The sequence below is a fragment of the Lepisosteus platostomus genome, chromosome 10 (assembly GCF_059453375.1).
Source record: "Lepisosteus platostomus isolate fLepPlt1 chromosome 10, fLepPlt1.hap1, whole genome shotgun sequence".
In the NCBI taxonomy this organism is placed as follows: Eukaryota; Metazoa; Chordata; class Actinopteri; order Semionotiformes; family Lepisosteidae; genus Lepisosteus; species Lepisosteus platostomus.
Window position 1 is genome coordinate 44680392 of NC_142620.1, and position 27703 is coordinate 44708094.

General features: G+C 45.3%; 1 protein-coding gene across 5 annotated transcripts in view; it reads right to left on the reverse strand.

The window, feature by feature from the left end:
- phka1a (phosphorylase kinase, alpha 1a (muscle)) overlaps positions 1-27703 on the reverse strand; it is a 42048-nt gene that overhangs the window by 7252 nt on the left and 7093 nt on the right. For 3 of the 5 annotated variants that reach the window (XM_088649151.1, XM_088649150.1, XM_088649149.1), the window contains exons 5-31: positions 27100-27268; positions 26722-26804; positions 25773-25853; positions 24745-24843; positions 24087-24233; positions 23527-23580; positions 22930-23052; positions 21564-21659; positions 20682-20789; positions 20516-20594; positions 19906-20040; positions 18925-19034; positions 18509-18653; positions 16483-16561; positions 15914-16107; positions 12894-13067; positions 8369-8457; positions 7725-7867; positions 6797-6950; positions 5711-5790; positions 5292-5370; positions 4261-4390; positions 3831-3932; positions 2945-3060; positions 2202-2240; positions 1028-1072; positions 190-351 (exon numbers count right to left, since the gene is read on the reverse strand). In XM_088649151.1, coding sequence (XP_088505277.1) covers positions 190-351; positions 1028-1072; positions 2202-2240; positions 2945-3060; positions 3831-3932; positions 4261-4390; positions 5292-5370; positions 5711-5790; positions 6797-6950; positions 7725-7867; positions 8369-8457; positions 12894-13067; positions 15914-16107; positions 16483-16561; positions 18509-18653; positions 18925-19034; positions 19906-20040; positions 20516-20594; positions 20682-20789; positions 21564-21659; positions 22930-23052; positions 23527-23580; positions 24087-24233; positions 24745-24843; positions 25773-25853; positions 26722-26804; positions 27100-27268 — 3015 coding nt within the window. The remainder of the gene's footprint in view (positions 1-189; positions 352-1027; positions 1073-2201; positions 2241-2944; positions 3061-3830; positions 3933-4260; positions 4391-5291; positions 5371-5710; positions 5791-6796; positions 6951-7724; positions 7868-8368; positions 8458-12893; positions 13068-15913; positions 16108-16482; positions 16562-18508; positions 18654-18924; positions 19035-19905; positions 20041-20515; positions 20595-20681; positions 20790-21563; positions 21660-22929; positions 23053-23526; positions 23581-24086; positions 24234-24744; positions 24844-25772; positions 25854-26721; positions 26805-27099; positions 27269-27703) is intronic. The other 2 variants (XM_088649153.1, XM_088649152.1) reach the window with 2 other exon arrangements.

Below are 27703 nucleotides of genomic sequence, written 5' to 3' on the forward strand. Positions count from 1 at the left end.
TGGTCAACTGAAGAAAAGGTGATCCTAAATACGAAGGCTTCGATTTTGTCCCCCCTGAGAAGGACAAGGTTCGGTTCTGAAGTGTGTGCTGACAACAAACACCTCTGAACTGATGTTGACATAGTTCTGAGGCCCATCCAGGGCCACTCCTGCTCTCGGCTGCCACACCGGGCGACGGGGCAGACTCACCTTCTGCAGGATTTTCCAAACCTTCTGGTAGAAGCCCACCGGCACTCTGTTAAGAGCTCCGTCCAGCCTCCTGCGGCGAAGCCACTGGCCCTGTCGAATGTCCCGGGCCGGAGGCCCAAAGGGCTCTTGGGGAAAGCTCTCAATGGCCAAACTGCCTGATTTCTAGAAACGCAAAGATATAAAACAGGGCCATTGCGGTGGTCGCTTTCTCTGGCTTTCACAGGGCAGTTCTGAAAATTCTAAATTGTAGTTCCCAGACTGACATTTTCACACAAGCTCAATCACGTTTCTTGACTTGTTGTTTAAGAAAAAGCTACCGATTTGTCCCCCGTTTCGGAACACTGCCTGGAAGACATTCTGGTTCGAATATGTTTTTTTTAACATGAGCCCAATATAATTTACCCAGGCCCATGCCTACCAGAGCTCAATTCTACTACCCCTGTTAAAGCCCTTTTCTTTAGTGGCATGCAGTGACGTTTGATTGAGCTACAACCAACAAAAAAATGGCTGACAGAAACTACCCTGGTAACTTTTGGGCTCATAGAAATCAAATATTTAAAAACGTCACCCAGAATTAAGGAGCGACAATCACATTTTCCACATCTCCAGGTGCTCCATTTTGAGTGGAGCCCAATGCAACAGACTGCCAGCATTTCAACCAGCACTTCCTCCGCTGATGAGCTACATTACTGCCAATCAGCAGCTGTTCCCTTCCTTCAAGAGAGAGTGCGGTCTGAACAGTCCAAAACACATCCCTGGAGCCCAGCGTCACCACGGCCTTTCCAGCTCAGTGATGTTCCACCCCTTTGCCACAGAACAAGATCTCAAGGACTCTTACTGTGGATTCACTGTAATCCAGGTCGGACAGCTGTGCAGTGGAAGGCTGCAAAACAGAAAGGAATCTTAAAAAAAAAAAAAAACAACTGTACAGCACAGGCTCTCCAAAAGGCTATTTGGGATTTCTAAACACTCCCAAGCTAGCACAGAGCCAACCTTTCTCATTGATTTAGGAACTAATTTGCCGAATGAACTGTACTCTCCTCACTGATGTGACTGACCTGAAAATGCAAGAGTGTCGAGTGGCTGCATCTGTAGAATGTTTCAGTGGTGTCTGATTGAAACCCTGCCGTGAAGAAAAGGTCTTTCTAACCTCAGTAGAAAATAGCACATTCGGCTTTACTCTGAACAGCGGGAAGCACTTTGGCGAATCCCGTTTGTCAGATGTCAAATTTGAAAAAAGAGGGATCACGTTAGTCGAGATCAATAATACTGAAAGGACTGACTTGTGTCCTCTGCAGAGCCGGCAGTGTTTAGATCTTTAGGTTTGTGCTGTAGACAGATAAAGCAAGCCTCCTGATATCACGGAGCATTATCAAGCAATTAAAATGCCAGATCACGCATTTCAGCTGCTGAATTAATTAAAACATTACAAAATTACAGGCAAATAATTGTTACAGGCAGCAGATCTTAAAGCCTTCATTGTTAAAGCCTAGGCTCAAATACTGTAGATGTAACCAGATGAGCCTGAGGACCAGTGCTTCAGGGGCAATGTGAATAAGGCACTTGGATTAGGTCTGGATAGTTAGGAATGCAGCATCATTGTTCTTCCATCGTGGCTATAAAAGCTGTTTGTCACAACCTGCCAAGCACTAAAGGAACAATTATCAGAGAATCCAGCGGCAAAATTAACTGAGAAAGTGAGGAAGACGTGGTTTTAGTCATTTCCCTGCCCAGCTGAGCCAGTGGAGTGGCGCATGCAAACCTCCACCCCAGGTGATGTATGGCACTCCACCAGGGGCTGTGCTGAAGTCTTTCTCTCACTGCTCATCCTCACCCTCGCCCCTCACGCTAGTGACGTAGGAGAAAAAGCCTGCTTTTCTCCAACTGCAGTTCGCAGCCACAGCCTGCGGGACTACAAGAAGAACTACAGAAGAGCAGTCAGCCCGGAGTTCAGCACAGCCTGCTGTAAGAGGCCAGGTGAATTACCACCCAGGCCGTATCAGACCAATCACCTTACGTGTCCCGAACAACGACAACCTACGCTCCTCCATCTGCAAAGCAAAACAGAACCAGATGTTTAAACATCACGCACGCAGCCAGAGTGGCATATCTGCAATGCCCACCCTGGTGCCAGTTTACCACAGTAAACCAGCAGCAGGCCAGCAGGGTAGCTGTGTACTTTACCGTGAGCTTCACCTGAGTTTTTTCTCCATACTTGCCACTGGTGTAAAATGCTTTGCAATAAACACCAATGGAGATTGCATTTGCTATGGTAAATCCTGGTATTATTTCTGTGATATTAGCTAGATTAGAGCCTCACACATGTTACAGTATTTATCTCCCCACAGTTCACATACCTGGATTGAGTATACTATGGAGTTTTTATGAAATCACTAACGTAGCTTCAGTACCTTAAAGTTTTTAATGAACTGGGACTTTGTGAAGGCACGCTGTTTCCATGCACAGATCTCAGTCATTGGATGATGTGTTCCTCATTCATGAAGCTTGCTATCAACTCCACAGACATGTCAGTGTTAACACCTTGTACCTCTGTTTTGTGGGGTCTTGGAAGCTCAGCAAGGCCAATGCTGGGATGGGAGACTTTCAGAAAAATCCAGATTGTTGCTGTAAGTGGACCATTAGCTTGGAACTGACCTGTTGTTAGAACTATCCTCTACTATGTGGATAGGGCAGTGTGTAACTCACTCAGTGCAGAGTAATGAGGTGCTTTTTGCAAGAGGATCTCTGGATCTACCTGTTTCATGTCGCTCTTCAGCTTGTTGATGCCCACCCTCTCGCTCTTGGTGGCCCCCACGTTGCCCACCTCGTGTATCGAGATGGCCGTGCTGACCGCCGAATCCACAGAGCGGACTGCAAAACAAGCACAGTGCCTTACGCCCCTGGAGACAGGCAGAGACTCTACAGGATTGCCTTGGCAAAGGTCTGTTGGAATCAATTCTGGGTGTGTTCAACGAAGCAGAGCATTGTACCGTGGTGGAAACAAGAACTGACACCGAAAAGCAAAAGGGACAAGCAGAGGATTTAAAGAGGATTGTGACGAGACACAGCATGAGTGGTTTTTGAGGAACAGACAAGAAAATGAAGTGGTCTGATGGCATTAGCAGAAATCAAAATGAAGACCAAGGAGAAGGTGAAACAAGTCTAAAGTGTCCTTATAATCCTAGGTTGAGTTATGTTGATTACATATTTTTTGGAAAATAGGAAACCATCACCGGAAACGTTTGGAGACTGCTCCTCTGACTGTAAGCTAATCTTATAAAGCACGCTGGGCTCATGATACATTATGTAGTGCTATGCCTTTTGAACACACCCTTAATGAAGCTCTACAACACTGCGAAGTGAGACCTATGCACTCAGATTCAGGTGGAATTCTGATGAAAATAGGTGGAAGGATGGGTTAATGGAAGTTTAAACTGCAATAGTATCTCAATCTTTTATCTGTCTGCAAAATTCGACAGCTGGACACTGAGTCAGCAATGTCCTGGATCCTGCAGCCTTTCTCCCTGACCTCAGCTGATGACAGCTAAAGAATCAGGAAAAGGTCCCTAAACCCGAATGCAGTTCAGACAGGGGACATGTGAGTGACAGTGGGGTGTTCCTAAGCTCCTGGGGTTACTGACCGCTTTTCTCCACCCCAAACTCCTTCCCGCTCAGGATGTGATGGAGCAGGTTCTTCAGCTCAGAGGGGCTGAGGCTCATCAGACTCTCTGTGGCCTCTTCACCTGGAACACGAGGAGACAGATGATCAATGCATTTCCCATTACAATCTGGCTCGTTTCAGCTCCTCCCCACCACCACAGACACACAACCACTGCACGGAGGAAAAAGCAGCCAGTGGCTGTCCTCAGGACACTGACCCTGTGGGATGAGAAGCTAAGTAAAACTGGTGTGGTCACCACTCAAATGGGAGGGAACGGAAAGAAAACCCAGGACTCTTCCCACTGTATGAGAATCCCACACCTACATTTAATCTTGGAAGATGGCAAAGGCCACTCCACTGGAAAAACATCATCTCAGCGTCCGTGACAGTCAGACAGTCAATGCCAGTACCTGAACAGTTGAGCGAGTGGGCGAGCTCGGTGGCCATGACCTGGATGATGAGCCCGATCCGCAGGCGGAACATCTCGCTGAAGAGGGAGGGCTGGGTCCTGATGTTCATCGCCAGGTACACCATAATCTCCTGTCAGCAGAGGGATGATCAGTCTTGTCCATCAGTTCCGATTCTCCCCCAACAGCCTGACTGCGCCCTGACCACTCACCATGAGCAATCTTAACCCCAACATCTTTATTCCCACTGGGCCGTATTAAAATGAGCACCCACTAACACACTGAAAGTGTCCCCTTTGCCTTCATTTCTGCATCATCTATATTAGCCTGACCTATTTGATTTGTGTTTTTCATGGTAACACCATCAAAGTCATACCATCAAAGCGTCCAGTTCCCAACTAATTGTTTGGTGTCTTTAATAAAAGCAGCAGTATGACATTGCTTAGTTAATATTTCAGCACTAACTACAGGTCAGCACAAGGAACCTCTGTGAAAGGGACTTTCCAGTTCATTATTCCAGTCACTATTATTATTTTGTTTTACACAAGTATGGCACAAGCCCTTGATTTGCCACAATCAGACCATCGTTTTCATTTAACACAGATGTTTTCTTGAATTTAACACCCGCTGGAGCAACACCTCTGCTCCAATGTGACATTTCCCTCATGCCTTCTGTAAGAACTGGCCATTTCTACATACGCAGAAGAAAGGGATGAAACCGACGAATATATTCTTGATTATTAGAACTGTAGAACACAGCCACATCTTGGAACTATTGCTATTTTGGGAACATGAAAGACTAACCCACAAAGACTTTCTCCCATCTCTCCTGAAAAAGGGAACTGACTTGCATTGTACAAAGTCCAGCAGAGGGCACCCTTAGTTTATATCAACTTGCTGCTAATATTGTTTTGCTACTGATGACAGGTGTGAGTGGCTTTGTTCCTTGTCATCCCATGTCTAACCCTGAAAGTCCCACAGATAAGAAGCACAAGGAGTGCGTGGATGGACAGCTCCCCCCTGTGGCCACTGACCTGAGTCAGCACGGCAATGGTGATGCTCTGGTCACTCGCTTCATCAATTAGTTTCATCAGCACATCGGGAGGCAAGGGCCTGTGGGAAGATAAGACCAGCAAGCCTGTTCTTAGAACACCACATGGAAACGCCATACGTTTAGGACTGCTCCCAGGCAGAAGGGTACTTCCTGAGAAGGAAAAGGTAACCGCCAAAGCAGAACTGACAACTAACTGGATAAGACTAAAACAAGTAGTAGGTGAATTCAGTGAAGCAAGCTTTTACTTTGGGCAATTTGGTGCCTTCTGTTCTCAAAAACTCCATATTTATATCCTCAGACCTCCACTTCAAAAGTGAGGTTCTCATCGTGTTGCTCACCGAAAGCACTGCACTGACAGATTCTATTGTGCAGTGCTGTAATGCAGGATGTAACACTTACGCTACGATGGTCTTCTCTCGGGGCTCAGGGGGCAGACCCACGGTGAGGTGCTTTTGGTGTGCCAGGAGATCTGAGCAGGCCTGCAACCAACAGAACCAGTCTTTCATACTGCACCGTTCTTCTCCACTTTTTTTTCTCAAGATGGGAGCCATATGACAGTTGAAAGCAGAATTTGGATCCATGAGAAAGAACAAAATCCTTTACACAATGAGTCAAATAGGTACCTTGTACAAATTTTACCTGATGTCAGTAATTAGAATGATATGACATTGTGCAGTTGCAAATTAAGGTCTGCCCACTTCGTATCTTTTTGTGTAGAATCTTATTCTCCATGCCTGGCTTTTCTGAAAAGTTCACTCTAGTGCTGCCAGCGTTCGCCACATCACCGATATAAAGGAGGGCTGAGTTACTGAGGTAGCCATGCACACCCAGACCACCCTGACATTATCTCCACCATGCTGCAGATTTGTTTCTGAAGCACAAAAAGGAGTTTTGGAACAAAGTTTTATGGGCACAGAAGACCGAGATAAACCAATCGCCAAAATAAAGGAAGTTCAGAGAAAAGAAAGGAACAGCAAAAGGAACTTCCAAAGAACATCACCTCATCTGTGAATGACAGTGGGGGTCAAGGCATGACCTGGAACTGACTCACTTGAAGTGAATTATGACGTAACTGATGATGGCAGCAGCAGAATGAATTGTGAAGTTTACAGAAACACTTTATCAGCTTGCGTTAGTCGAGTGGTGCTTCAACATGTGGCACGACAATGACCAAAAACACCCAGCCAATGCAACTCAGGAGTTTGTCAAAAGAAAAAAAAAAGGTGAGCTAAATGGGTGGCAGATTTTTTTGAGTTATTGGTGCAGAGGGATATGCAACCAAACACGGACCTTAACACTGACTCACAAATCTCAGTGTTGCCCAATACTTACAATCACTTGAATTAATTAGGTTGAACAAAGACATGGTTTTGTTCTAGTATGATCACATGGATGCATGGAACTATCCAAAAACATGTGTGTCACAATGGATTTCTGAATCATATCTTTGCTCTTCTAATACGTTTGGAGGCCTGCTGAGATTACCTCATCCAGCCCCTCCACCTTCTTCTTCAGCATGCCGGAGGTCATGCGGATGAGACCCCACTGACGCACTGTGCCAGCCTTGGTGTACAGTTCAACCAGCAGGTTCTGGACCGTGGTGCCCGTGCCGTAGAGCTGTGTATCCCAGTCTGCGCCCCTGAGAGACAACACAGCATGACACTGTGGCATGGGAGGGCCTGAGCCACTGAAGAGCACAGCAATAGATCTACACGTCTGACCATTCTGCTTCACGGGGATGGAATGTCACTAGGGGCAGGACTCATTTTTGGATCTTATATCTCCTGAACACCTCCACTGAGATATTTCACATTTTTCTACTCAGATTATTCCACTGTGACAGACTTCTCCCCAACCCAAAAAGTTTCTAGAAACTATTCTCCAAACTGACCGAGAGGAGAGACCCCACTCGTGGCAACAGATGCGTACAAAAACACAGCTTTGTCAATGGACCCTACAACCTGGTGTGATACTTATAGTAAACAACTGAACCACACACCTGCTTTACCAGCCTGAATTTATGCTTCGGGATGCAGTAATGTGTCACTAAATGCAGCTTAAAACACTTATAAGAGTGGACGTGTAGTTAAACATAATTGGCTATTACGGACATGAATATACACCATTTAGGAGTACATCCTATTGTAGAAGGCAAATATTTGAAAAATCCACCTCAGATATAAAATCCTGGGGTTATAAAGGTTTAATCAAAAACAAGTTTGAAAAGGACTTGGCTAAAGATCTCACTTTCCTGAAGCTGTATACCCCATGTCCTGTTTAATGAATTGCAAATTATTTATTTATTATTACTGCTTCTTTTCATGTTTGTGAAGAGATTACATGACATTATAATGGTGAGCACATGGATATACCCGTCTGAAGCATGAAATTGCTCAAGGGACGAGAGGCTCACTTCTTGTTGAAGAGGATGTACAGGATGTCGGCCTGGTCCTGGAGGCTGGGACACTCTCGCAGCTGTTCCGCCAGAGCCTGGAAGTCGATCTCCCCCGCTGAGTCTCGGGGCAGACACATCTCTGAGGTCACAACCCGAGGGCCCTGGAGGGGAGACGAGCAGAAGGATTGGCGTTTCACTCCGCCAGCCAGTGACCCTACTCCATCAGTACAGGAACCATTGAGACGAAGATAAAGAAGTTCCACCAGACCGAGCACAGAATGCAGCACACACAGAAAAACTGATCTTGGGAACCGTGGAATGCTTTAGCCTTCTGGAATATAAGTGGGAAGTTTAGCTTGTTAAGAACCGAGTTAAAGTGAAAATCCATACACACTGGCTGTCCAGGTCCAGGATTTGAAAGCCCTGTTTTAAGTCATGGAATGTAGTAATATAGGCACTGGACAAGACCTTCATTCAGACACCTGCACTGTATTCTTGAGCAGGAAACTCTGCCTTGATTGCTCGAGCACAATTGGGAGGACAAATATTGACAGAGGCCTCTCGGCTGAACCAGTGTTACAAAACTGGGAAAAACTCCAACCCGATAAGGAACAGAGGCTCCAGCAGGATCACCCAAGCATGTGAGACAGTGTGGTGCGTACCTTGGTGTCGCTGGACAGTGGGGACTCCAGGAGATTGAGAGAGGGCTGGGGAGCGTGGAATAGCTTAGTAGGAAGGAACATGTGCACATCTGGAACAAGGAGAATGGTTCATGTTAGCAGCCACAAGGCCAGAGTGTGCTTTTCTGTAATAGAAAGACCATAATTAATAGCAATTATTTTAAAACAATTATTTGACAAAATAATACAGTGGTGTGAAAAAGTGTTTGCCCCCTTCCTGATTTCTTATTTTTTTGCATGTTTGTCACACTGAAATGTTTCAGATCATCAAACAAACTGAAATATTAGATAGATAAGATAACACAATTAAACACAAAATGCAGTTTTTAAATGAAAGTTTTTATTATTAAGGGGAAAAAAAATCCAAACCTACATGGCCCTGTGTGAAAAAGTGATTCCCACCCCCCCTGTTAAAACATAAATCAACTGTGGTTTATCACATCTTTGGAAAGCTGAGTTCAATTTCTCTAGCCACACCCAGGTCTGATTACTGCCACACCTGTTCTCAATCAAGAAATCACTTAAATAGGACCTGCCTGACAAAGTGAAGTAGACCATAAGATCCTCAAAAGCTAGACATCATGCTGCGATCCAAAGAAATTCAGGAACAAATGAGAAACAGAGTAATTGAGATTTATCAGTCTGGAAAAGGTTATAAAGCCATTTCTAAAGCTTTGGGACTCCAGTGAACCACAGTGAGAGCCATTATCCACAAATGGCGAAAACATGGAACAGTGGTGAACCTTCCCAGGAGTGGCCGGCCGACCAAAATTACCCCAAGAGCCCAGAGACGACTCATCCAAGAGGTCAGAAAAAAACCCACAACAACATCCAAAGAACTGCAGGCTTCACTTGCCTCAGTTAAGGTCAGTGTTCATGACTCCACCATAAGAAAGAGACTGGGCAAAAATGGCCTGCATGGCAGAGTTCCGAAACGAAAACCACCGCTGAGCAAAAAGAACATAAAGGCTTGTCTCAGTTTTGCCAGAAAACATCTTGATGAACCCCAAGACTTTTGGGAAAATACTCTGTGGACTGACAAGACAAAAGTTGAACTTTTTGGAAGGTGTGTGTCCCATTACATCTGGCGTAAAAGTAACACAGCATTTCAGAAAAGGAACATCATCATAAAGGAACATCAACAGTAAAATATGGTTGTGGTAGTGTGATGGTCTGGGGCTGTTTTGCTGCTTCAGGACCTGGAAGACTTGCTGTGGTAAATGGAACCATGAATTCTGCTGTCTACCAAAAAATCCTGAAGGAGAATGTCCGGCCATCTGTTCGTGACCTCAAGCTGAAGCGCACTTGGGTTCTGCAGCAGGACAATGATCCAAAACACACCAGCAAGTCCCCCTCTAAATGGCTTAAGAAAAACAAAATGAAGACTTTGGAGTGGCCTAGTCAAAGTCCTGACCTGAATCCGATTGAGATGTTGTGGCATGACCTTTTTTAAAAAGCGGTTAAGGCTCGAAAACCCTCCAATGTGGCTGAATTACAACAATTCTGCAAAGATGAGTGGGTCAAAATTCCTCCACAGCGCTCTAAAAGACTCATTGCCAGTTATCGCAAACGCTTGATTGTAGTTGTTGCTGCTAAGGGTGGCCCAACCAGTTATTAGGTTAAGGGGGCAATTACTTTTTCACACAGGGCCATGTAGGTTTGGATTTTTTTTTCCCCTTAATAATAAAAACCTTCATTTAAAAACTGCATTTTGTGTTACTTTGTTATCTTTGTCTAATATTTCAATTTGTTTGATGATCTGAAACATTTCAGTGTGACAAACATGCAAAAAAAATAAGAAATCAGGAAGGGGGCAAACACTTTTTCACACCACTGTAATTGGATGCTTCTGCATAATCCAATAGCTTCAGAAGTCTATGCAGTTCAAGTCAAGATTGAAACTTTTACTAAAAAGGTACCAGGTCAGAAAGTTCAAAGACATTCTTAGAAATTCTTTAACCGCCCTTCATCCAGACACTAAAACATTGGCCCAATTCGCTCATTCATTAACAGGCACTTCACGAGTGCTCTCTTTGTCAGGGACCAGCCAGAAATAAATCAGAGGATTCATTCTCATTCCAAACTGTGCCTCTACCTTGCAATTTTTGTTTGCAAGTAAATCAATACAAAGCATTGATGTGAGTAATGAGGTATCTTTCACCTACAGCAGAGGACCTCTCTTGGAAAGAAGAACTATTATAAAGCAGTAAACATGTGACCTTATTCTGACAGCCTTCTGCAGGCCACTGGCTCACTCCCACACTCACTCCCCTCGGGCTCTCACTCACACTCACTCCCACACTCACTCCCCTCGGGCTCTCGCTCACTCTCACACTCACTCCCCTCGGGCTCTCGCTCTCTCTCACACTCACTCCCCTCGGGCTCTCGCTCTCACTCCCACACTCGCTCCCCTGGGCCTCTTGCTCACACTCACACTCACTCCCCTCGGGCTCTCGCTCACTCTCACACTCACTCCCCTCGGGCTCTCGCTCACTCTCACACTCACACTCACTCCCCTCGGGCTCTCGCTCACTCTCACACTCACACTCACTCCCCTCGGGCTCTCGCTCACTCTCACACTCACACTCACTCCCCTCGGGCTCTCGCTCACTCTCACACCCACTCCTCTCGGGCTCTCGCTCACTCTCACACCCACACTCACTCCCCTCGGGCTCTCGCTCACTCTCACACTCACACTCACTCCCCTCGGGCTCTCGCTCACTCTCACACTCACACTCACTCCCCTCCGGCTCTCGCTCACGCTCACGCTCACACTCACACTCACGCTCACACTCACACTCACACTCACACTCACACTCACACTCACACTCACTCCCCTCGGGCTCTCGCTCTCGCTCACTCCCACATTCACTCCCCTCGGGCTCTCGCTCTCGCTCACTCCCACACTCACTCCCCTCGGGCTCTAGCTCACTCTCACACTCACACTCACTTCCCTCGGGCTCTCGCTCTCGCTCACTCCCACATTCACTCCCCTCGGGCTCTCGCTCTCGGTCACTCCCACACTCACTCCACTCGGGCTCTCGCTCACTCTCACACTCACACTCACTTCCCTCGGGTTCTCGCTCACTCTCACACTCACACTCACTCCCCTCGGGCTCTCGCTCACTCTCACACTCACACTCACTCCCCTCGGGCTCTCGCTCACTCTCACACTCACACTCACTCCCCTCGGGCTCTCGCTCACTCTCACACTCACACTCACTCCCCTCGGGCTCTCGCTCACACTCACACCCACACTCACTCCCCTCCGGCTCTCGCTCACGCTCACACTCACACTCACTCCCCTCGGGCTCTCGCTCTCGCTCACTCCCACATTCACTCCCCTCGGGCTCTCGCTCTCGCTCACACTCACACTCACTCCCCTCGGGCTCTCGCTCACTCTCACACTCACACTCACTCCCCTCGGGCTCTCGCTCACTCTCACACTCACACTCACTCCCCTCGGGCTCTCGCTCACTCTCACACTCACACTCACTCCCCTCGGGCTCTCGCTCACTCTCACACCCACTCCCCTCGGGCTCTCGCTCACTCTCACACCCACACTCACTCCCCTCGGGCTCTCGCTCACTCTCACACTCACACTCACTCCCCTCGGGCTCTCGCTCACTCTCACACTCACACTCACTCCCCTCGGGCTCTCGCTCTCACTCCCACACTCGCTCCCCTGGGCCTCTTGCTCACACTCACACTCACTCCGCTCGGGCTCTCGCTCACTCTCACACCCACACTCACTCCGCTCGGGCTCTCGCTCACTCTCACACCCACACTCACTCCGCTCGGGCTCTCGCTCACTCTCACACTCACACTCACTCCCCTCGGGCTCTCGCTCACTCTCACACTCACACTCACTCCCCTCGGGCTCTCGCTCACACTCACACTCACACTCACTCCCCTCGGGCTCTCGCTCTCGCTCACTCCCACATTCACTCCCCTCGGGCTCTCGCTCTCGCTCACTCCCACACTCACTCCCCTCGGGCTCTCGCTCTCGCTCACTCCCACACTCACTCCCCTCGGGCTCTCGCTCTCGCTCACTCCCACACTCACTCCCCTCGGGCTCTAGCTCACTCTCACACTCACACTCACTTCCCTCGGGCTCTCGCTCTCGCTCACTCCCACATTCACTCCCCTCGGGCTCTCGCTCTCGCTCACTCCCACACTCACTCCACTCGGGCTCTCGCTCACTCTCACACTCACACTCACTTCCCTCGGGTTCTCGCTCACTCTCACACTCACACTCACTCCCCTCGGGCTCTCGCTCACTCTCACACTCACACTCACTCCCCTCGGGCTCTCGCTCACTCTCACACTCACACTCACTCCCCTCGGGCTCTCGCTCACTCTCACACTCACACTCACTCCCCTCGGGCTCTCGCTCACTCTCACACTCACACTCACTCCCCTCGGGCTCTCGCTCACTCTCACACCCACACTCACTCCCCTCGGGCTCTCACTCACTCTCGCAGACCGCGGATGACGGGAGGCTCACTCTGTATGTCGAGGCCCTTGGCCTTGTTCACGAGGGACACCATGTCTCGCGTCTGGTGGGCCACTGCGCGGAAACGGACGAGCCCCCCCTTGGGCGTGCTGGGCGAGGGAGTGGGTTTGGGGGCTGTGCTCTCCAGCAGGTGGTCCAGATACTGGGTCAGATCATCACACTCATCTGGGAGAAGCAGCCAGGAGTCAAAAACTGCTAAGGCACTCCCCCAGTACATGTCTTTTATCAGGAACGCATTTTCACAACTTGAAATGCCTTGTTGATGATTCACTTGTGAGTTTCTTCTTCACTGGTCAACCACACGGCAAGAAAAACTTAACATTTCCAATTGCCTAGATCTGTATTTCCACTGGACAGCAAAGTCCATAATAAATGAACTGGGACACAACCTAACCCTATCCTGCCCTCAATAATAGCATTAAACCTAAGGAATCCCTGTCCCTGCACAAGCAGTCTGTATGTTTCTGTGCTGCCAAAAGTTAAGAGCTAAGTTATACTAATGGGGAAAACCTCAGAGAATTTCCCCCCACAGTGTTCTCCATTTAATTCTAACTCCAGTTTGTTTCTCACTCATCAGGTGTGGTACTGCAACAGAGGAATGTATTAAGCAAAACTAACAGTCTACACAAACCTCCAGCCCTTTTCCCTTTTTCAGCTTTGACGTTTTTAAAACAGGCTTTCAGACAGTTAGTACAGCTAATGACTGATGGGGAGAAAAACAAAATCACACAGGAGTCACATGGTCACTGAGCATGCAACAGCAGCGAAGCAAAATATCAGCTATCAGAGGTGCACTGAGTGTTTAACAATTAAATCAACTGTATATGAAATGCTGTGGTAAAAGACAGAGCCTTCGCCTCAGGCTTTCACCCACAGGTGTCAATTCTAGAGTGTGAGCAGGCCCCTGGAAATCTCTCTATAAGCATGCTCCATAGATTAGATTAGATTCATAGATTAACAACTAATCATAGATTAATAACTCCAACGAATACGAACAAACTCAACGTTATATTAATTCTGAGACTCAGAAAGGATTACAGCAGTTGTAAAGTTGTCTGCGAGTGTTGTGTTAAAGCACAGGTACTGCCCACTCAGGGACAGCCACCACTAACAGGACAGTGCTCTCAGAGAGCTGGAACTGCCACAAGCTGCAGGCGTAAACTCAGCACGGGCGAGGCAACAGAAGCAAACAATCGGGCAATCTGAAGTTCACACCATGCAATGATGGCAAGGTTGTGGGGACAAAGAAGCCAGGGCGAGTTTAGGATGCCATTGTTGTAACAAAAGGACAAGATGGGAGTTAGCACCAGTATCTAGTTGGGGAAAAACAAAAACAGAAATGACCCACACCACTTACACGGCCACAAATTTTATGTTTTTGTTTTAGTAAAAGTCAATTTTTTCCCCTATAACTAAAACCTAAAGTTTGGTCATCAAGTTAATTTTTAACACAGCATTATTAATATTTTTAATGCATTTTGATGGTTAGAACAGAGTCAGGTCTGGAGCTGCAGATTTTGAGGGAATTCTACAATCTGTGCCTAGGACAAGTCTGTTTTGTTTGAAGATGTTTTACGAACAAGTATACGCTGCCTAATGTTGTGGATACATTGCTCAAAACTAAAATGTAAATGATTCCCAAAGTAAACAATGTTCTGTGCGAAAGGGTAATGAGTGTTTAAGTACAACTTTCAATATCTCTTATCTTTAAGGTAAGACATGGGCCTTCTTTAGAGTGCTTGGTCAGGCCATGTAGAGCTCTACAGCTGCCCTTTATCTGACCTTTTCAATTGAACCAGCCAGACCATGTCCAGAGTCCACACTAATATTTAACATTGACCAGATCATTCTGGGACAGGACATCAAACCAACCTTTTTGGTGATGGTACAGTAAAAAAGTGGGCACCAATTCTGTACAAGACTCCAGACACTCTTCAGGGAAGAAAGAGAAGGTGTAAGAGTGGAATAATAGAAATTGTATTTGAAAAGGTTCCTCCTTGGAATTTACAGAAAAAAGGAACTGAGTACTGAAGACACTGGTAACAGGCTTTAGGTAAGGGACTGTTAATTATTTGTCACTTCATATTATTTGTTTTTGTTATTTCTTTTATTTTTCTGCTATCCAAAAGACAAATTGTTCACTTGTACTGTGATCCATTCTTTGCACTAAGGAGAAAGGTTCCTGTATTGGTTAGCATTGGTTTAGGAAGTAGTCTTGTCCAGAGTGGGGTCTTTCAATTTATAATAAAAAGGTTTTCCTTTTTCAATATGGTAATCTTGCCTCATTTACATGTTTTAGATCTTTTTCATAGTTTTGTAAAAGGCTGGGCTCTTGTACTAATAGTTCTTTTATGTTACTGTAAACAATTGAAGAAAACTTTGGGATTCTGTGATTCTGATAATAGTTGTCAATATTTATCCAGCTTTCAAGTTTGTTGACTTGATTATTACTGTGCTCACTCTACCAGGAACAAAGAAATCATGTGCCTAGAGATACAATTATGATCAAGGATCTGTAAGAGCGTACTGTTTCTTCTCTGGGGGAAGTCATAGGCCAAGAAAATAATAACGATGAACACACAGTCATTACCCTACTATAAAATGACAACCATGTCTGAATGGAAATGCATGTGCATATATCACCTGTTTTAGGTTCCATGTACTGGCTTACTGAGTGTTCAGAATAAGATTCAAAAGACCAGTGTTCATCTCCAAAGGCTCCAGTCTATATCAGCAAACTGTCAACTCCCTACATACCTACTGTACATGTGATTTACTCTGCTGATTTAATTTGTGAATGCCTGTCTATTTTTTTTATAGGTTTTATTGTACAGTGCCTTAAGACAATGTATCGTGAAGCACTATGTAAAATAATTAAAAATTATCAAAATTATTCACAGTAACCAGGGGATGCAGAGGTTTTGCTCCTTGTTTTGGCCTAACGGCTGTGTTAATGGACAGCTGTAAAAAACAGATGTGAAAATGCCCTTGATTGGTGTGCTCATCCTTACCATCATCTGCACAGTGAAAAGCATGCAGGGCGTCTGCTGAACGCAAGTCACTGCTGGGCTGCGTGACAAAGTCGCCGCTGTCGTCATTGGCGTCGCTAGAGTAAAGCGCCTTACCGACATGTTTGGGGTCCATGAAGCTGAGGTGAGCACAGCAGGACGTTGTCAGGAACTCTGACAACTTGCCTGTCTGAACCCTGTGAAAGAGCAGAGAACAGAGACTGTGTGTCTTTATATGCTCTCCTTACAAGGGGAAAATCTTAAATCATGCCATCTCTATAAATGTGTACCAGCATTCATGGAGCCATTTACTCTTAATCTGCTTAACACTACAGTAAAGATAATACTCCTTGACATGAATTACTAGTCCATGAAGGACTTCTGCCCAGCATCTGTACAGGAAAGTGTTTAATAGCAAAGCAATGTCTGCCATTAGATGCGTGTCCTTTCTAATAATGAGCTCCAGCTTGATATCCTTTCTCTCAACAGGATCTAAAGCCTGGAGTCCCTCTGACAAATGCCTCACCTACACTCTTCACTGTAGATTTGTTTTCTGCCTTGGCAAATCTTACCTTGCTCCTCCATAGTAGCCATCTTGGAGTTTTCTCAGAGTTGCCAAGACAGCAGGATCCAGATCTAACTGGTTTTCAGCTGCAAGATTTACACAAAAAAACAAAGATACATGATGGAGCTTAAGACAAAGAAAAAATGAGAGGTGTCCTCTCAGCCCACATAGATTGTGTGGTTGGTATTTGCTTAGTGACCTGAACATCTCATCAGACCATTTCCTGAAGGATGTCAAGGTCGATGTCAAGGTCAAAACAGCCATTCAGTTTGCTCCGGACTCCCATCTATCCCTCATGTAAAGAAGCACCTCCTGTTCTCACCATTAAAAAATGCTCTCACTTTCCATCTCTGCCCTCCTATACAGAGAACTTATCACACATACTGTATCACAACACTCTGAGTGCCATCCTGGATATTGTACTGTATGCCCAGAGGTCAATTTTTCTGAAAGCTGTGAAGGGGCACCTTCACCACAGATGGAAGACCAGTTCAGGCCCTGCAAAAGCCTCTGTGCTATGTAGTTGCAAAGTCACTGCAGTATGAGACAGCTGCTCAAGAGGATGTGGTCAAGACAACATGCTTCGATGCAAAGATATCAGGAGGACAAAAGACAATCTGGCTTTAGAAGCAAGGGGGGCACACAGGCTGAATTGAGAACAGTAAATCAGTTCTGTGGGAGGGCTGTGGCTCAAGGCTTTGTAGAGGCATAAAAGATTGTCTGCTGCAGACACTATATGAGACTGTAGGACACTCGCCAGGATAGGCTGATTCAGGGACTCGGTCAGCAAGATAAGAAAAAATAGAGAAGAGCTATGGTGCATAAATGAGGAAGCAGAGACCGATTTCCTTAATAATCACTTAGCGGGTAAGACAGCGAGTTAGCCAACAGGGCACAGAAAAAAAGGTGCCTTTAACGGTGAGAGAATTTAAACTTCACTGCCAGTCAGTGGATGACACGGGTAAGGGCTCATTCATGTCTGAATGTACAACTCAAACTCACCGTCTTACACTGCAGCTGGTCGCTGCAAAACGAACTAACGTGTCTACGTCAGGTCTCCCAAAAGATGCTGTGCTATGATGGGGGCACAAAACCATCTTTCAATTGACTGGGGTGCCTGGCTAATTCCTAGTGCATTCTTGGAAAATGTACGATAGCAGAAATCTCAGATCTTTTGGAAGAGCATAATGTCCTCTCCATGTCCTTGTGGAATTGCCCCTGAATGCTCTTCGTTAACTAAATCGTGTGAGGTCTAACAGGTCTAAACATAGCTTAAACATAGTTAAAACCTGTGGTCCCCATAAAATAGATCAGAACAACAAGTACATTTAATGAAAAAGGCTGATCCCTTTTATTAACTGCATTAAACTGAACTTCCCAATTCAGATTGCACCTGCAGATACCGTGAACGGCTCCTGTCTCGTGTTAACTGACAACTGTCCCAGTGCTAGGCACACACTGCACTGCTGATGGATTTATTAATTGCTTACACTTACATAGCGCTTTTCTGGACACTCCACTCAAAACGCTTTACAGGTAATGGGGACTCCCCTCCACCACCACCAATGTGCAGCATCCACCTGGATGATACGACGGCAGCCATAGTGCGCCAGAACGCTCACCACACATCAGCTATCAGTGGGGAGGAGGGCAGAGTAATGAAGCCAATTCATAGATGGGGATTATTAGGAGGCCATGATTGGTAAGGGCCAATGGGAAATTTGGCCAGTACGCCGGGGTTACACCCCTACTCTTTTCGAGAAACGCCCTGGGATTTTTAAAGACTACAGAGAGTCAGGACCTCGGTCTTGCGTCTCATCCAAAGGACAGCGCCTGTTTACAGTTTAGTGTCCCCATCACTATATCGGGGCATTATCCATTTCTTATACAGCACTATGTAAATGACTAATTACACTTCTCTATGGTTGTATTTTGGATTTTTAATGTACTATATTTTAATGGCAAAATGCCACAGACAATGCAGTGTGATATCAGTTAACACAGGACCGAACAGCCACGAGGTGGCCACTCACTCAGCATGGTCTGTGAGATGGGCAAGGTGACGGTGGGCCGGCCGGTCATTCTCCAGCGGCAGCAGAGGTAGGAGAGGTCAGTGCGGAGCATCTCCACAATCATGCGGTTGTCCAGGGCAATGTAAAACTGCTGCTGGTCGATGAACTATGGGGCAGAGCACAGCACCGCACACAGGAGATAAAGACCTCGACCCAGGGTTGTCTCTGGTATCTCAAACACTCCCAGGGATTTACGTTTGCTGGTGAAACCAACACAGTAATGTGCCTGAATAAGGCCATACTGTCCAAGGCACAGAATACTTTATGCCATACACATGGCGAATGTCACTAAATATTCGTGCTAATATTTGCTAATGTAAAACAGCATTATTGACGGTCAGGTGGCCTCTCTGCTCCAGAAGATTCTCTGCGCTCACCTGAGGAGAGAAGGTGAAGATGGTGTTACGGATGATATAGAATTTGGAGGTTCCCAGCACGCCCATGCGACGATAGGGTCTGCCAGAGAGCCCCAGGCGCTGGTTACGACCTGAAAAACAGAGCAAGAGTCACCTGACATTCAACACCTGCTAGGCACTGATGCAGGACACGTAACTACTGTATGGCAAAAAGATACAGTGACTCCTACTATTGTTACCTTTCCTCGTGTTACTTATTAGCCACCTTTGAAAAAAGAGCAGCTCTGGTAGTGTTTGGTTGATCCATCCATCTGCTAACCTCTCTGTCCAATACAGGGGAAGCAACAGACACAAAGCAGTATTCACCCTGGTTGGGACGCCAGTCCATCGCAGGGTACATGAAGACACAAACAGGCACACCGGGGCCAATTTCCCCCGAAGCCAATTAACCTATTGGTATGTTTTTGGACTGTGGGAAGAAACCAGAGCTCCCGGAGGAAACCTAAGCAAACACAGGAAGAACATACAAACTCCACCTAAACAGCATCCCAGGAACCCAGGGCCCCAGCATTTCGAGGCAAACCACTGCACCACCTGGGGCACCACTATGCTAACTGTGGAAGGTTCAGGGTTGGTATTAATCATACCCAAGCAACCCACTCCAAGCAAAATGGAACTGCCCAGTTTTCCCATAAAAATCCTATGGTCAGAGCTTAAATATTTGAAGTGCTTTGTTAGTTTCCATACGGTATACATGACCAAGGCACTAAATGCTGGTATATTTGAGTCTGCTCACCTTAATGCTTACGGTTATATGTCACGCAATGCTCTAAGCCACTCACAGCACAGAAAAGCCTCGAGAGCGGTTTGAACATGGAGAAAATGTGCAGAATTGTAATGCAAAGAGGAAACAACGGGGAAGACCCTGGGAAAAATACAGCTCAGCTTTCGTAACAAGTGATGAGAACTACGCCCAAGCCGAGCCCAGGCCCCCTGCCTTACCCAGCCTTGCATAGATGTGACTCAGAGTCCTGGCAGGCTGCACTCGAATGGGGTAAACGTCAGCCACTGTCTCCACATTGAACCCGTGCTTCTGCAAGATGGCTTTAATCTCTTCTGTTTCAGCCAGGATGGAAACTACAAAGACACACAACCGGCACATCTTTCACCTGCCAGGCAGGCCTCATATGCATCTGAATCGGCGCTTTACCATGTTTTATTCCAATGATAAGATATACAGATTGCAGTGGCACCGTGGGTTAGTTAAACATTTTACTAATAGTGCAATCCGAACATTTCTATTTCTAGCTTGTAACATCCAACTCAAACACTAAGAGCCTCGATTTGTTTAAAACAAAATCTCTTAAATTTGTTATTACAGATTTTATCACAGCAAAATACACTCAATTTCTTCTGTTTTATATGCCCTTAATACGCACTTGGGAGTATGTTCTCTACATGTGGTAGATCTGTGTCATATAAACACATTACCCAGAAGAAATACACGCTACCTCCAGCCCAAAGTGCAGCTTACACACTTGTGCACCCCATTAGTGAAGTTGCACTTGGCTTTAAGACTATGTAAAGTGAATTCATTGTTCTAGGAAATTACCCTGAACCACCACGTCAGGCTTGGGGATGGTGGAGAACCTCCTGTTGAGCGGATCAATCTCTCCGGGGGCCAGGAATCCCTGCCAAGGCAGAGCAACAGAAAGAACCAGCAGTCAGAGCGCTGTCAGCTACAGAGGACGGAGGAGGGAGAAAGGATGGTCTGTTACCTCAGCCACCAGGTTCCCTATGATGTACAAGGACTGACCCCACATGAGAGGGAGTTTCCCCATGGGGACCCTGTCAACAGTGTGAGGGTTACAGTACTCCTCCTCCACCTGCAGGAACAGAGGTCGAGTTACTAGCACCAATCCTTTCTATCAGCTTTGACCTGCTACAGCCCTTTCGCTGCCTGTCCTGACCCAATCTGTTAGAGATGGAGATTTGTCATTCTATTCAGAATGAATCGCAACACAATGGAGGTCATTCTTGCACATTCTCATTTAACACCAGCGTGAATGATCAGGAACAGCCGCCGACAGCCAACTGGACTGCTTCTTCAGCTCTGGTCATGGACGAAGCATAAACTCACATCTTCTGGACTTCACTGAATCAGTTCCAAATCACAATCTGAAGCGATATGGCTCTTTAAAAAATAGCATTCCTAGCATTCTCATACTGGCCAAAGAGCTAATTAGACTACAACACACAACCAAGAACTCTGCAAAACCCACAAAACAAGGATACAGATATTGCAGGAGCACCTTAGGCTGCCAGAGCTCTGTAGAAGAAACCAATTAAAGACCTTCCGAGTGCTGTGCAGTACCAGACCAGTATAGCTGCTCATACTTAAAAGGGGCATGAAAATCTAAAGGACCAAAATAATGGTTGTTACTGGACAACCAGTAGAAGAGTCTTTGTTATTGTAGTGTTCCGGTTGCTAACCAGCCCTTTTGAATTTTATTGTTAAAGACCAAAGCTCAGGTATTTCCTCATAAGAAAAGGAATCCTGCTTACTTTTCGGTCTTAAAATGTGTGGTCTGGGATGCCCATGAGCTACTTGCATTCTTTCTGGGAAATTCCCCAATTGCTGTAAAGGGCAGAATCCTTACCCTGTCTGGAGGGACGCTGTAGAGTTCGGGCACAAGGCGGACTCCGTTCTTCCCTTTGATCAGAATCCCGTCCAGGGCGTCCCTGTACTCCTGCACCTGAGAGGCCAAGAAAAACCACAATCTCCCATCAGAGCCGAACTGTTCCCATCTTCCCACACTGTAACCCGACCTGTTTTTACACAGCCCGAAGACTATGGTCACAATTCAAAAACCACGACTACGTTCATTGCTATATTCCGTGCTTTAGCAACATGGAATATTTCAATAAGTTATCATTTTAGCTTTATTCTAGCAGTAATATTGGCTGTATCTTGACTAACTTACATAATAACGAATATCCTCTTTCATAAATTGTGTTTATGTTGCCTTAGGTAAAGTAAATTGACAAATACAGATTCTGGACTGGGGTGCCTCCTGTGTGAAATTGTTCTCCCTAGTTCTGTGTGTTTTACCTTCCACCTTCCAAACATATGCTGTTTTAATCAGTGTCTCTACTCTGTCCCTGTGTTGGGCCTACAACAGCAGCGGGTGATACAAGGGTACTATGATGTAAAGGTGTTTACACTATGCTTTAAACATTCCCAGAAGGAAACTGTTGCTGTATGAAATGTGCCAAATGTAAAAAAAAATTTGGTCTGTGCCCTCCCCTCAAAGTCGCCAGTCATTTTCAACTCCCATTTGTTTTTATCTGACATGAAATCCCACCCATTTCAGCTAGGTAACACTACTATCTCAATAGACTGAAAGTCTGGGCAATTAGAACTATGCATGACCTCACATGCTGATCAATTTTCATTTGCACTCTGACTGGCCCAAGAAATTAGGACAATTCTGAAACAGCCTAGATCGTGCAGACTGCTCTCCCACAACATGACTCTTCCGAGCTGTTCCTAAAGGCCACATTGTTCTTTGCTTATCTTTCAATTTTAAAAACTCATACTTGTGAAGTTCGCAAAAGGGAGCTACAGCTCTATTTAAGATCAACACTCTCACTAATGATGTGATTTTATGCTTATGCAGTCAGTTACTTAAGTGTATCAATCAGTAAAGAACAATGTGAACATAATTATGCCAAATCCATGTAATCAATATCTAAAGTATTGGCAGCCAAATCCATAACTTCATTTTTTAACAATAATTTTATGTATTCTAAGACAACTGATGCACTTCTTGACTGGAGGTCTTCTGAAATCTTTAACACTGTAACTGAATTCTTTAACACATCCTGTAGAGAATATGATGGACATGTCTGCAAACCAAAGATGTTTAAGCCTTTGGACTCCTCTTCAGGGAAGTCTCTGGTAACTGCCCTTTCTGATATAATTAGAAATTAATTATAACATTCATAAGGACAGCTGATGCTCACCTGCTCAGGACTGTTAATAAAGATGCCATCCAGAATGAGGTAGGTCCAGAACAGGGGCCATTCACACTCAATGTTCTCAAACAGCTTCAGTTCTGCTGGTTCATAGTACAATCTGTTGGGATCCTGGAGAGAGAAGAGATTGGTAGGAAATCCATACGTTTGTGTATTTGTGTTGGCTCCATTGTATGCTTGGTGTTCTGTCACAGCCTGTTCATTGAAACTGCAGATTGTAATATGGCAAGTCTATGGCAAGAGCAGATATTTCTGTTTGTTTCCAATGTGCCCTACGGTCATACGGTTTCCCATTACCCTTACACAGTTAGATCAGGAATGGACAACTAGAGTTTTCAAAGGACAGGGATCTGTAGGTTTTTACAAGTTTTATTAATTGGCTTTTAGTAACAATGACCTAGGATCTAGTTCCCAGAATTTTTAAGTCAATAACCTATTTTGTTACTTGTCAAGTTGTGTATATGTCAGAATGTTTTCCTCAAAACTCTGACTAAAAGTCATTTTTAATTTTCAAATTTGATTGTTAGTAGCCCACATGTATTATCTACACATAGCCATGTACTCATCCTTGTGAGTTGTCCTCACCTCTTTAGGAGTTTTGTGCCCATCTCTGAGGAACCGACAGCAACCATATCTGCCCTGTGGAGAAACATAAAGCCAGGCTCAGGACAAGCAGGATTTGAAGGCCCGAGAAAATGTTTATGATACTCTGTATTTTGGCTACATTAAAGGAACCACAACTATATTGCTGGTTATATCTCTACAACCTTTTTTAAATCATTAATTAAAAACAAGCTTTAAGAATAGCACTCATATACCTGCAAACTACCATGTATTTTAGAGAGTGTGCACCAATGAGAAGGATTATTTTAATACTAAACTAACACTGATATCTGCTGTACATTCACAGAACAGCCATGCACCTGCCTACTAGAGCACAGATTTGCAACTCTGTGAGAAGCACATGATTATATGATGGGCTATTTCACATCAAACTATGTTCAGCAATCTGATTTGAATATATCAATGCCCTCAAAGAATAAAGAGGTGGTTTTACTGACATCAGGGACTTCGTAGCAGCACCCTGTTCTTCTGTCACAAAACAGGAACCTGTACTCATCTCCGATCAAATGATCTAAACGAACCTGCAGTTTGGAGATGATTTCCTCCTTGGTGATATTGACTAGCTGGACATCCTCCACTGCAAAGGCTGGGTAGGAGATGACCGAAAGCAGGCCAGCATCCACCTCCTTGGAAGTCGAAGCCCTTGGCAACATCGAGTGAAGAATAGACTAAAACCCAGAGAGAAGAAAACAAGTGGATTAACAGCCCTTACCACCACCACATCTGACCCTGCACTGAGGAGATCAGCATTACCTTGCAGGCGATGTCCTGACATTTACAAGCAGCTGGGGAAAAACACAAGACCTTGTTGACATACTCCAGCTGTTCGGAAATCAAGTGTCTCATTTGCTCCTTTTCAGTGTTTTTAAAACATTTTTTAAAACTATAAAGCCAGCTGTTTTGTTACCAGCAGTGCTTTTCACACCTTGGCTCAGGAACCCAAGACTGCACACGGGAGAATGAGAACAAGCGACTGTTCTATCTGAGCCAGGTGACAGGCCTTGGACTCCTCCCTTTGCTTTTTCAAACAGAAAAACTAAATTTTCCAGGGCTAATATTCCTCCACAGATGTTTTGGTTTTAGGTCTTTGGCTGCTTCCCCTCCCTCCCATACACCTCAGGCTGACTTTTGTCTAACCACATTTCGCAAGAAACAAAGAGTTATGGGTGCAGGCCTCACCTGACAGTGCTGAACCTCGTCTGACAAAACGTGCACAACTGACGCAGGACCCCCATTAGCACCAAACAGGTTCAACTCATCTAAGGCCTCTAGTGCAGCCTGGTGACACACAGAAGGAACGGAAATAGAGAGTATTTCTGTGTTAAATAAAGGAAAAGGAAAGGTAGCAGGGCTTGTCTTTCCTAATAAACAGAGAAATTGGCACATTTCTAAAATGTTAAAAAGTAAGCTAAAAACCTACAGTCCACTAAAAAGGTTAAATATCAACAACCACAAGATAAGTCTGTATAAGAAATTGTCTTCATTTGCAAAGCTGAGAAAAGTGAATGTATTTACACTCATTTCAGAAACCCGATGGTTCTCATGGACCTCACACTGCCATGTAACATATTGTTTTTTCATCTCTGAAACGTCTTTTTTTCTACATGTATTTTTCTTTCCATGTTACAAGAGTGCCCTGATGCCATTACTGGCATACTGAAAAAGTGAAAACCTCAGAAAAAAACGCAGCAAAAGAAAGGTTCTCGGGGAAATAATGGAGACATCCCGCACCTGCAATTCTGCCTTTTATGTGTGAATAAAACAATTAGTTTTCTGCATCTCAAAATACAAATGAGATAAAACAACTGGTTGAGGGTTAAAATCAGACTGCTGTTCTTTAGGAGAGTGAAAGGATCACTCCGTTAATCCTGGCCCTGACGAAGCTCACTGCAGCACCTGACAACCTGGACCTTATACGCTCTTCCAGGGGTAAATTCGGACAGCTAAGCCCTCCTGACAGAGGCACGTGGGCTCTGTGGTTAACCAGTGCTGCTCTCTGGTGGAACATCTTAATAAAACCAGTCACTGCCTAGTTAAAATGGGGATAGCTCATCACTTAAACAAGTATCCAAGGCCAGGCAGTGCTGTAGCATTTATGCTGAGGTAGAGGATCACAAGGGGACCATGGGAACTCTGTACTGCATAGCTGCAGCTGTCCAACAGCTCTATCATGACTTGGCTTTGCTAAGACTCCCCAGACAGTGCACCTTGGCCAAGCCAACAGAGCTGGCATTAAGCTCAGGGATCCCCTGGTTGGTCTTGTCACCTCTCTCCCACATGCCGTAGTCCTGCAAGACAAAAGAGATGGCAGAAATTGAAGGAAATGTCTACAAATACCACACAGGAAAGAAAGACAATGTATTCTGTTAGCAGAGTTTGAATATTTCTGCCTGTAAAGGCTTACCTGGATTTTCTACCACTTCAGTATTTCCACTAATTCCTGAAGCTTTTTTTCTAACTCTGTTAGGAGTCACCAGTACTGCAGGGCTACATCCATTGCCAAATCTCAGTTCTAGCCACCTTTCAACTACATCCCAGACTAATCAACCTAATTGCATTTTTGTCTTAATCACTTATGCATTTAAAGTTGAAGCCCTTACAAAGCTGTTTGAGTCTGTGAGGCTGGGTCACCTGAGGCTCTTATAAGACATTATTACTAAACATTCAAGACAATACACGTTTCCTTAAGGCAGAAAAAAGGAAACTTCAACAAACACACTTAAGTATTTCCACATGGCTCTGTGGCTAAGGATCTGCGCTTGTGGCTGGAAGGTTGCCGGTTCGTATCCCGCAGCCGGCAGAGGAATCCTACTCCGTTGGCCCCTGAGCAAGGCCCTTAACCCCAGCTGCTCCAGGGGCACCATGTAAATGGCTGACCCTGCACTCTGACCCCAAGCTTCTCTCCCTGTCTGTGTGTCTCATGGAGAGCAAGCTGGGATATGCAAAAAGAAATTCCTAATACAAGAAATTGTATATGGCCAATAAAGTGATCTTATCTTATTAGTTTTCACTGGGAGAGCAGAAACATGTCCCGAACTATACAGAACCTACGTTGCAGAATACAGGTAGTGTTAAATGCCAACTTCTGGTGTGGGCAGTCCATAACTACAGGACAAATTTCCAGTAAAAACTCAGTAGTTTTAAAAGTGTACTTACTGCAACTTTGTAAGCAGCTTCAATGTAGAACATGAGGTTCTGAACCACATCTACTTCATCCTGAGTGTAAATAATATGGAGACCTAAGAAAAAAAAAACAATCAAGAATTTCTAATAGAAGAGATGGCATTATGGATCTGACATCAATTAAAGTCCCTACGAAGTGATCTTCTGATTGTACAATATTACCAGCCCTATTACGTTACGTATATTCAATTATCAACCAGGGCACAATAGGGCACTACATAACCCCTGTGCTCAGGGGAAACCTAAGCTAGTGATCACTGCCATGTTATCGCTGCAATAAGGCCTACTGGGTATACCCGAGATAAATCATCAGTACCATGCTAGTGCTACAGCAATGCATACTGGGTATACCTGAGGCGATCATCTGTGCCAGGAAAAGCAGGTAAAGGGAGGTGGCATCAACCTGCAGATGCCCCCACTGGTCATCACCCACTACAGAGGCACAGGTGTGCAGATTGTACTTAGCATGGAGGCTGTCCTTAGGGCTCTGACTGTACTTGAACTTCTCCACCTTCTGCAGCTGTGAAAACAACAGGAGACGTATTACTTTAAGCCCTGCTTAAAGAAAAATACTAAAACACTGAACTCCAAAACCTGAATTCTCTTTTAAACATCTTTTCGGCATTTCTACTTATTCTAACACTAGACAGTTCCTGTGATTTGCTCCCAGGAGTGAGATGTGAGAAACTTCTGCGCTCCAAGGTGAAAAATACAAAGTAACAGAACCACTCACAATTACCATGGTAAACATTCAGTGAGGATTACTTAAAAAGCAGCTTTGCAAACTAAATTTGAAGCATTTAATGAATATTTCTAAGTGCTTTCCATCTTCCTTTTTACAACCAGATTTCAGTTTTTTAATGACTGTGCTGGATGAAATATCTACAATCTGCAATCTAATATCTGCAATCTGATTCTGCCGTGTGAAAAGGTTGCAGGGTAACTGCAGTTCAGC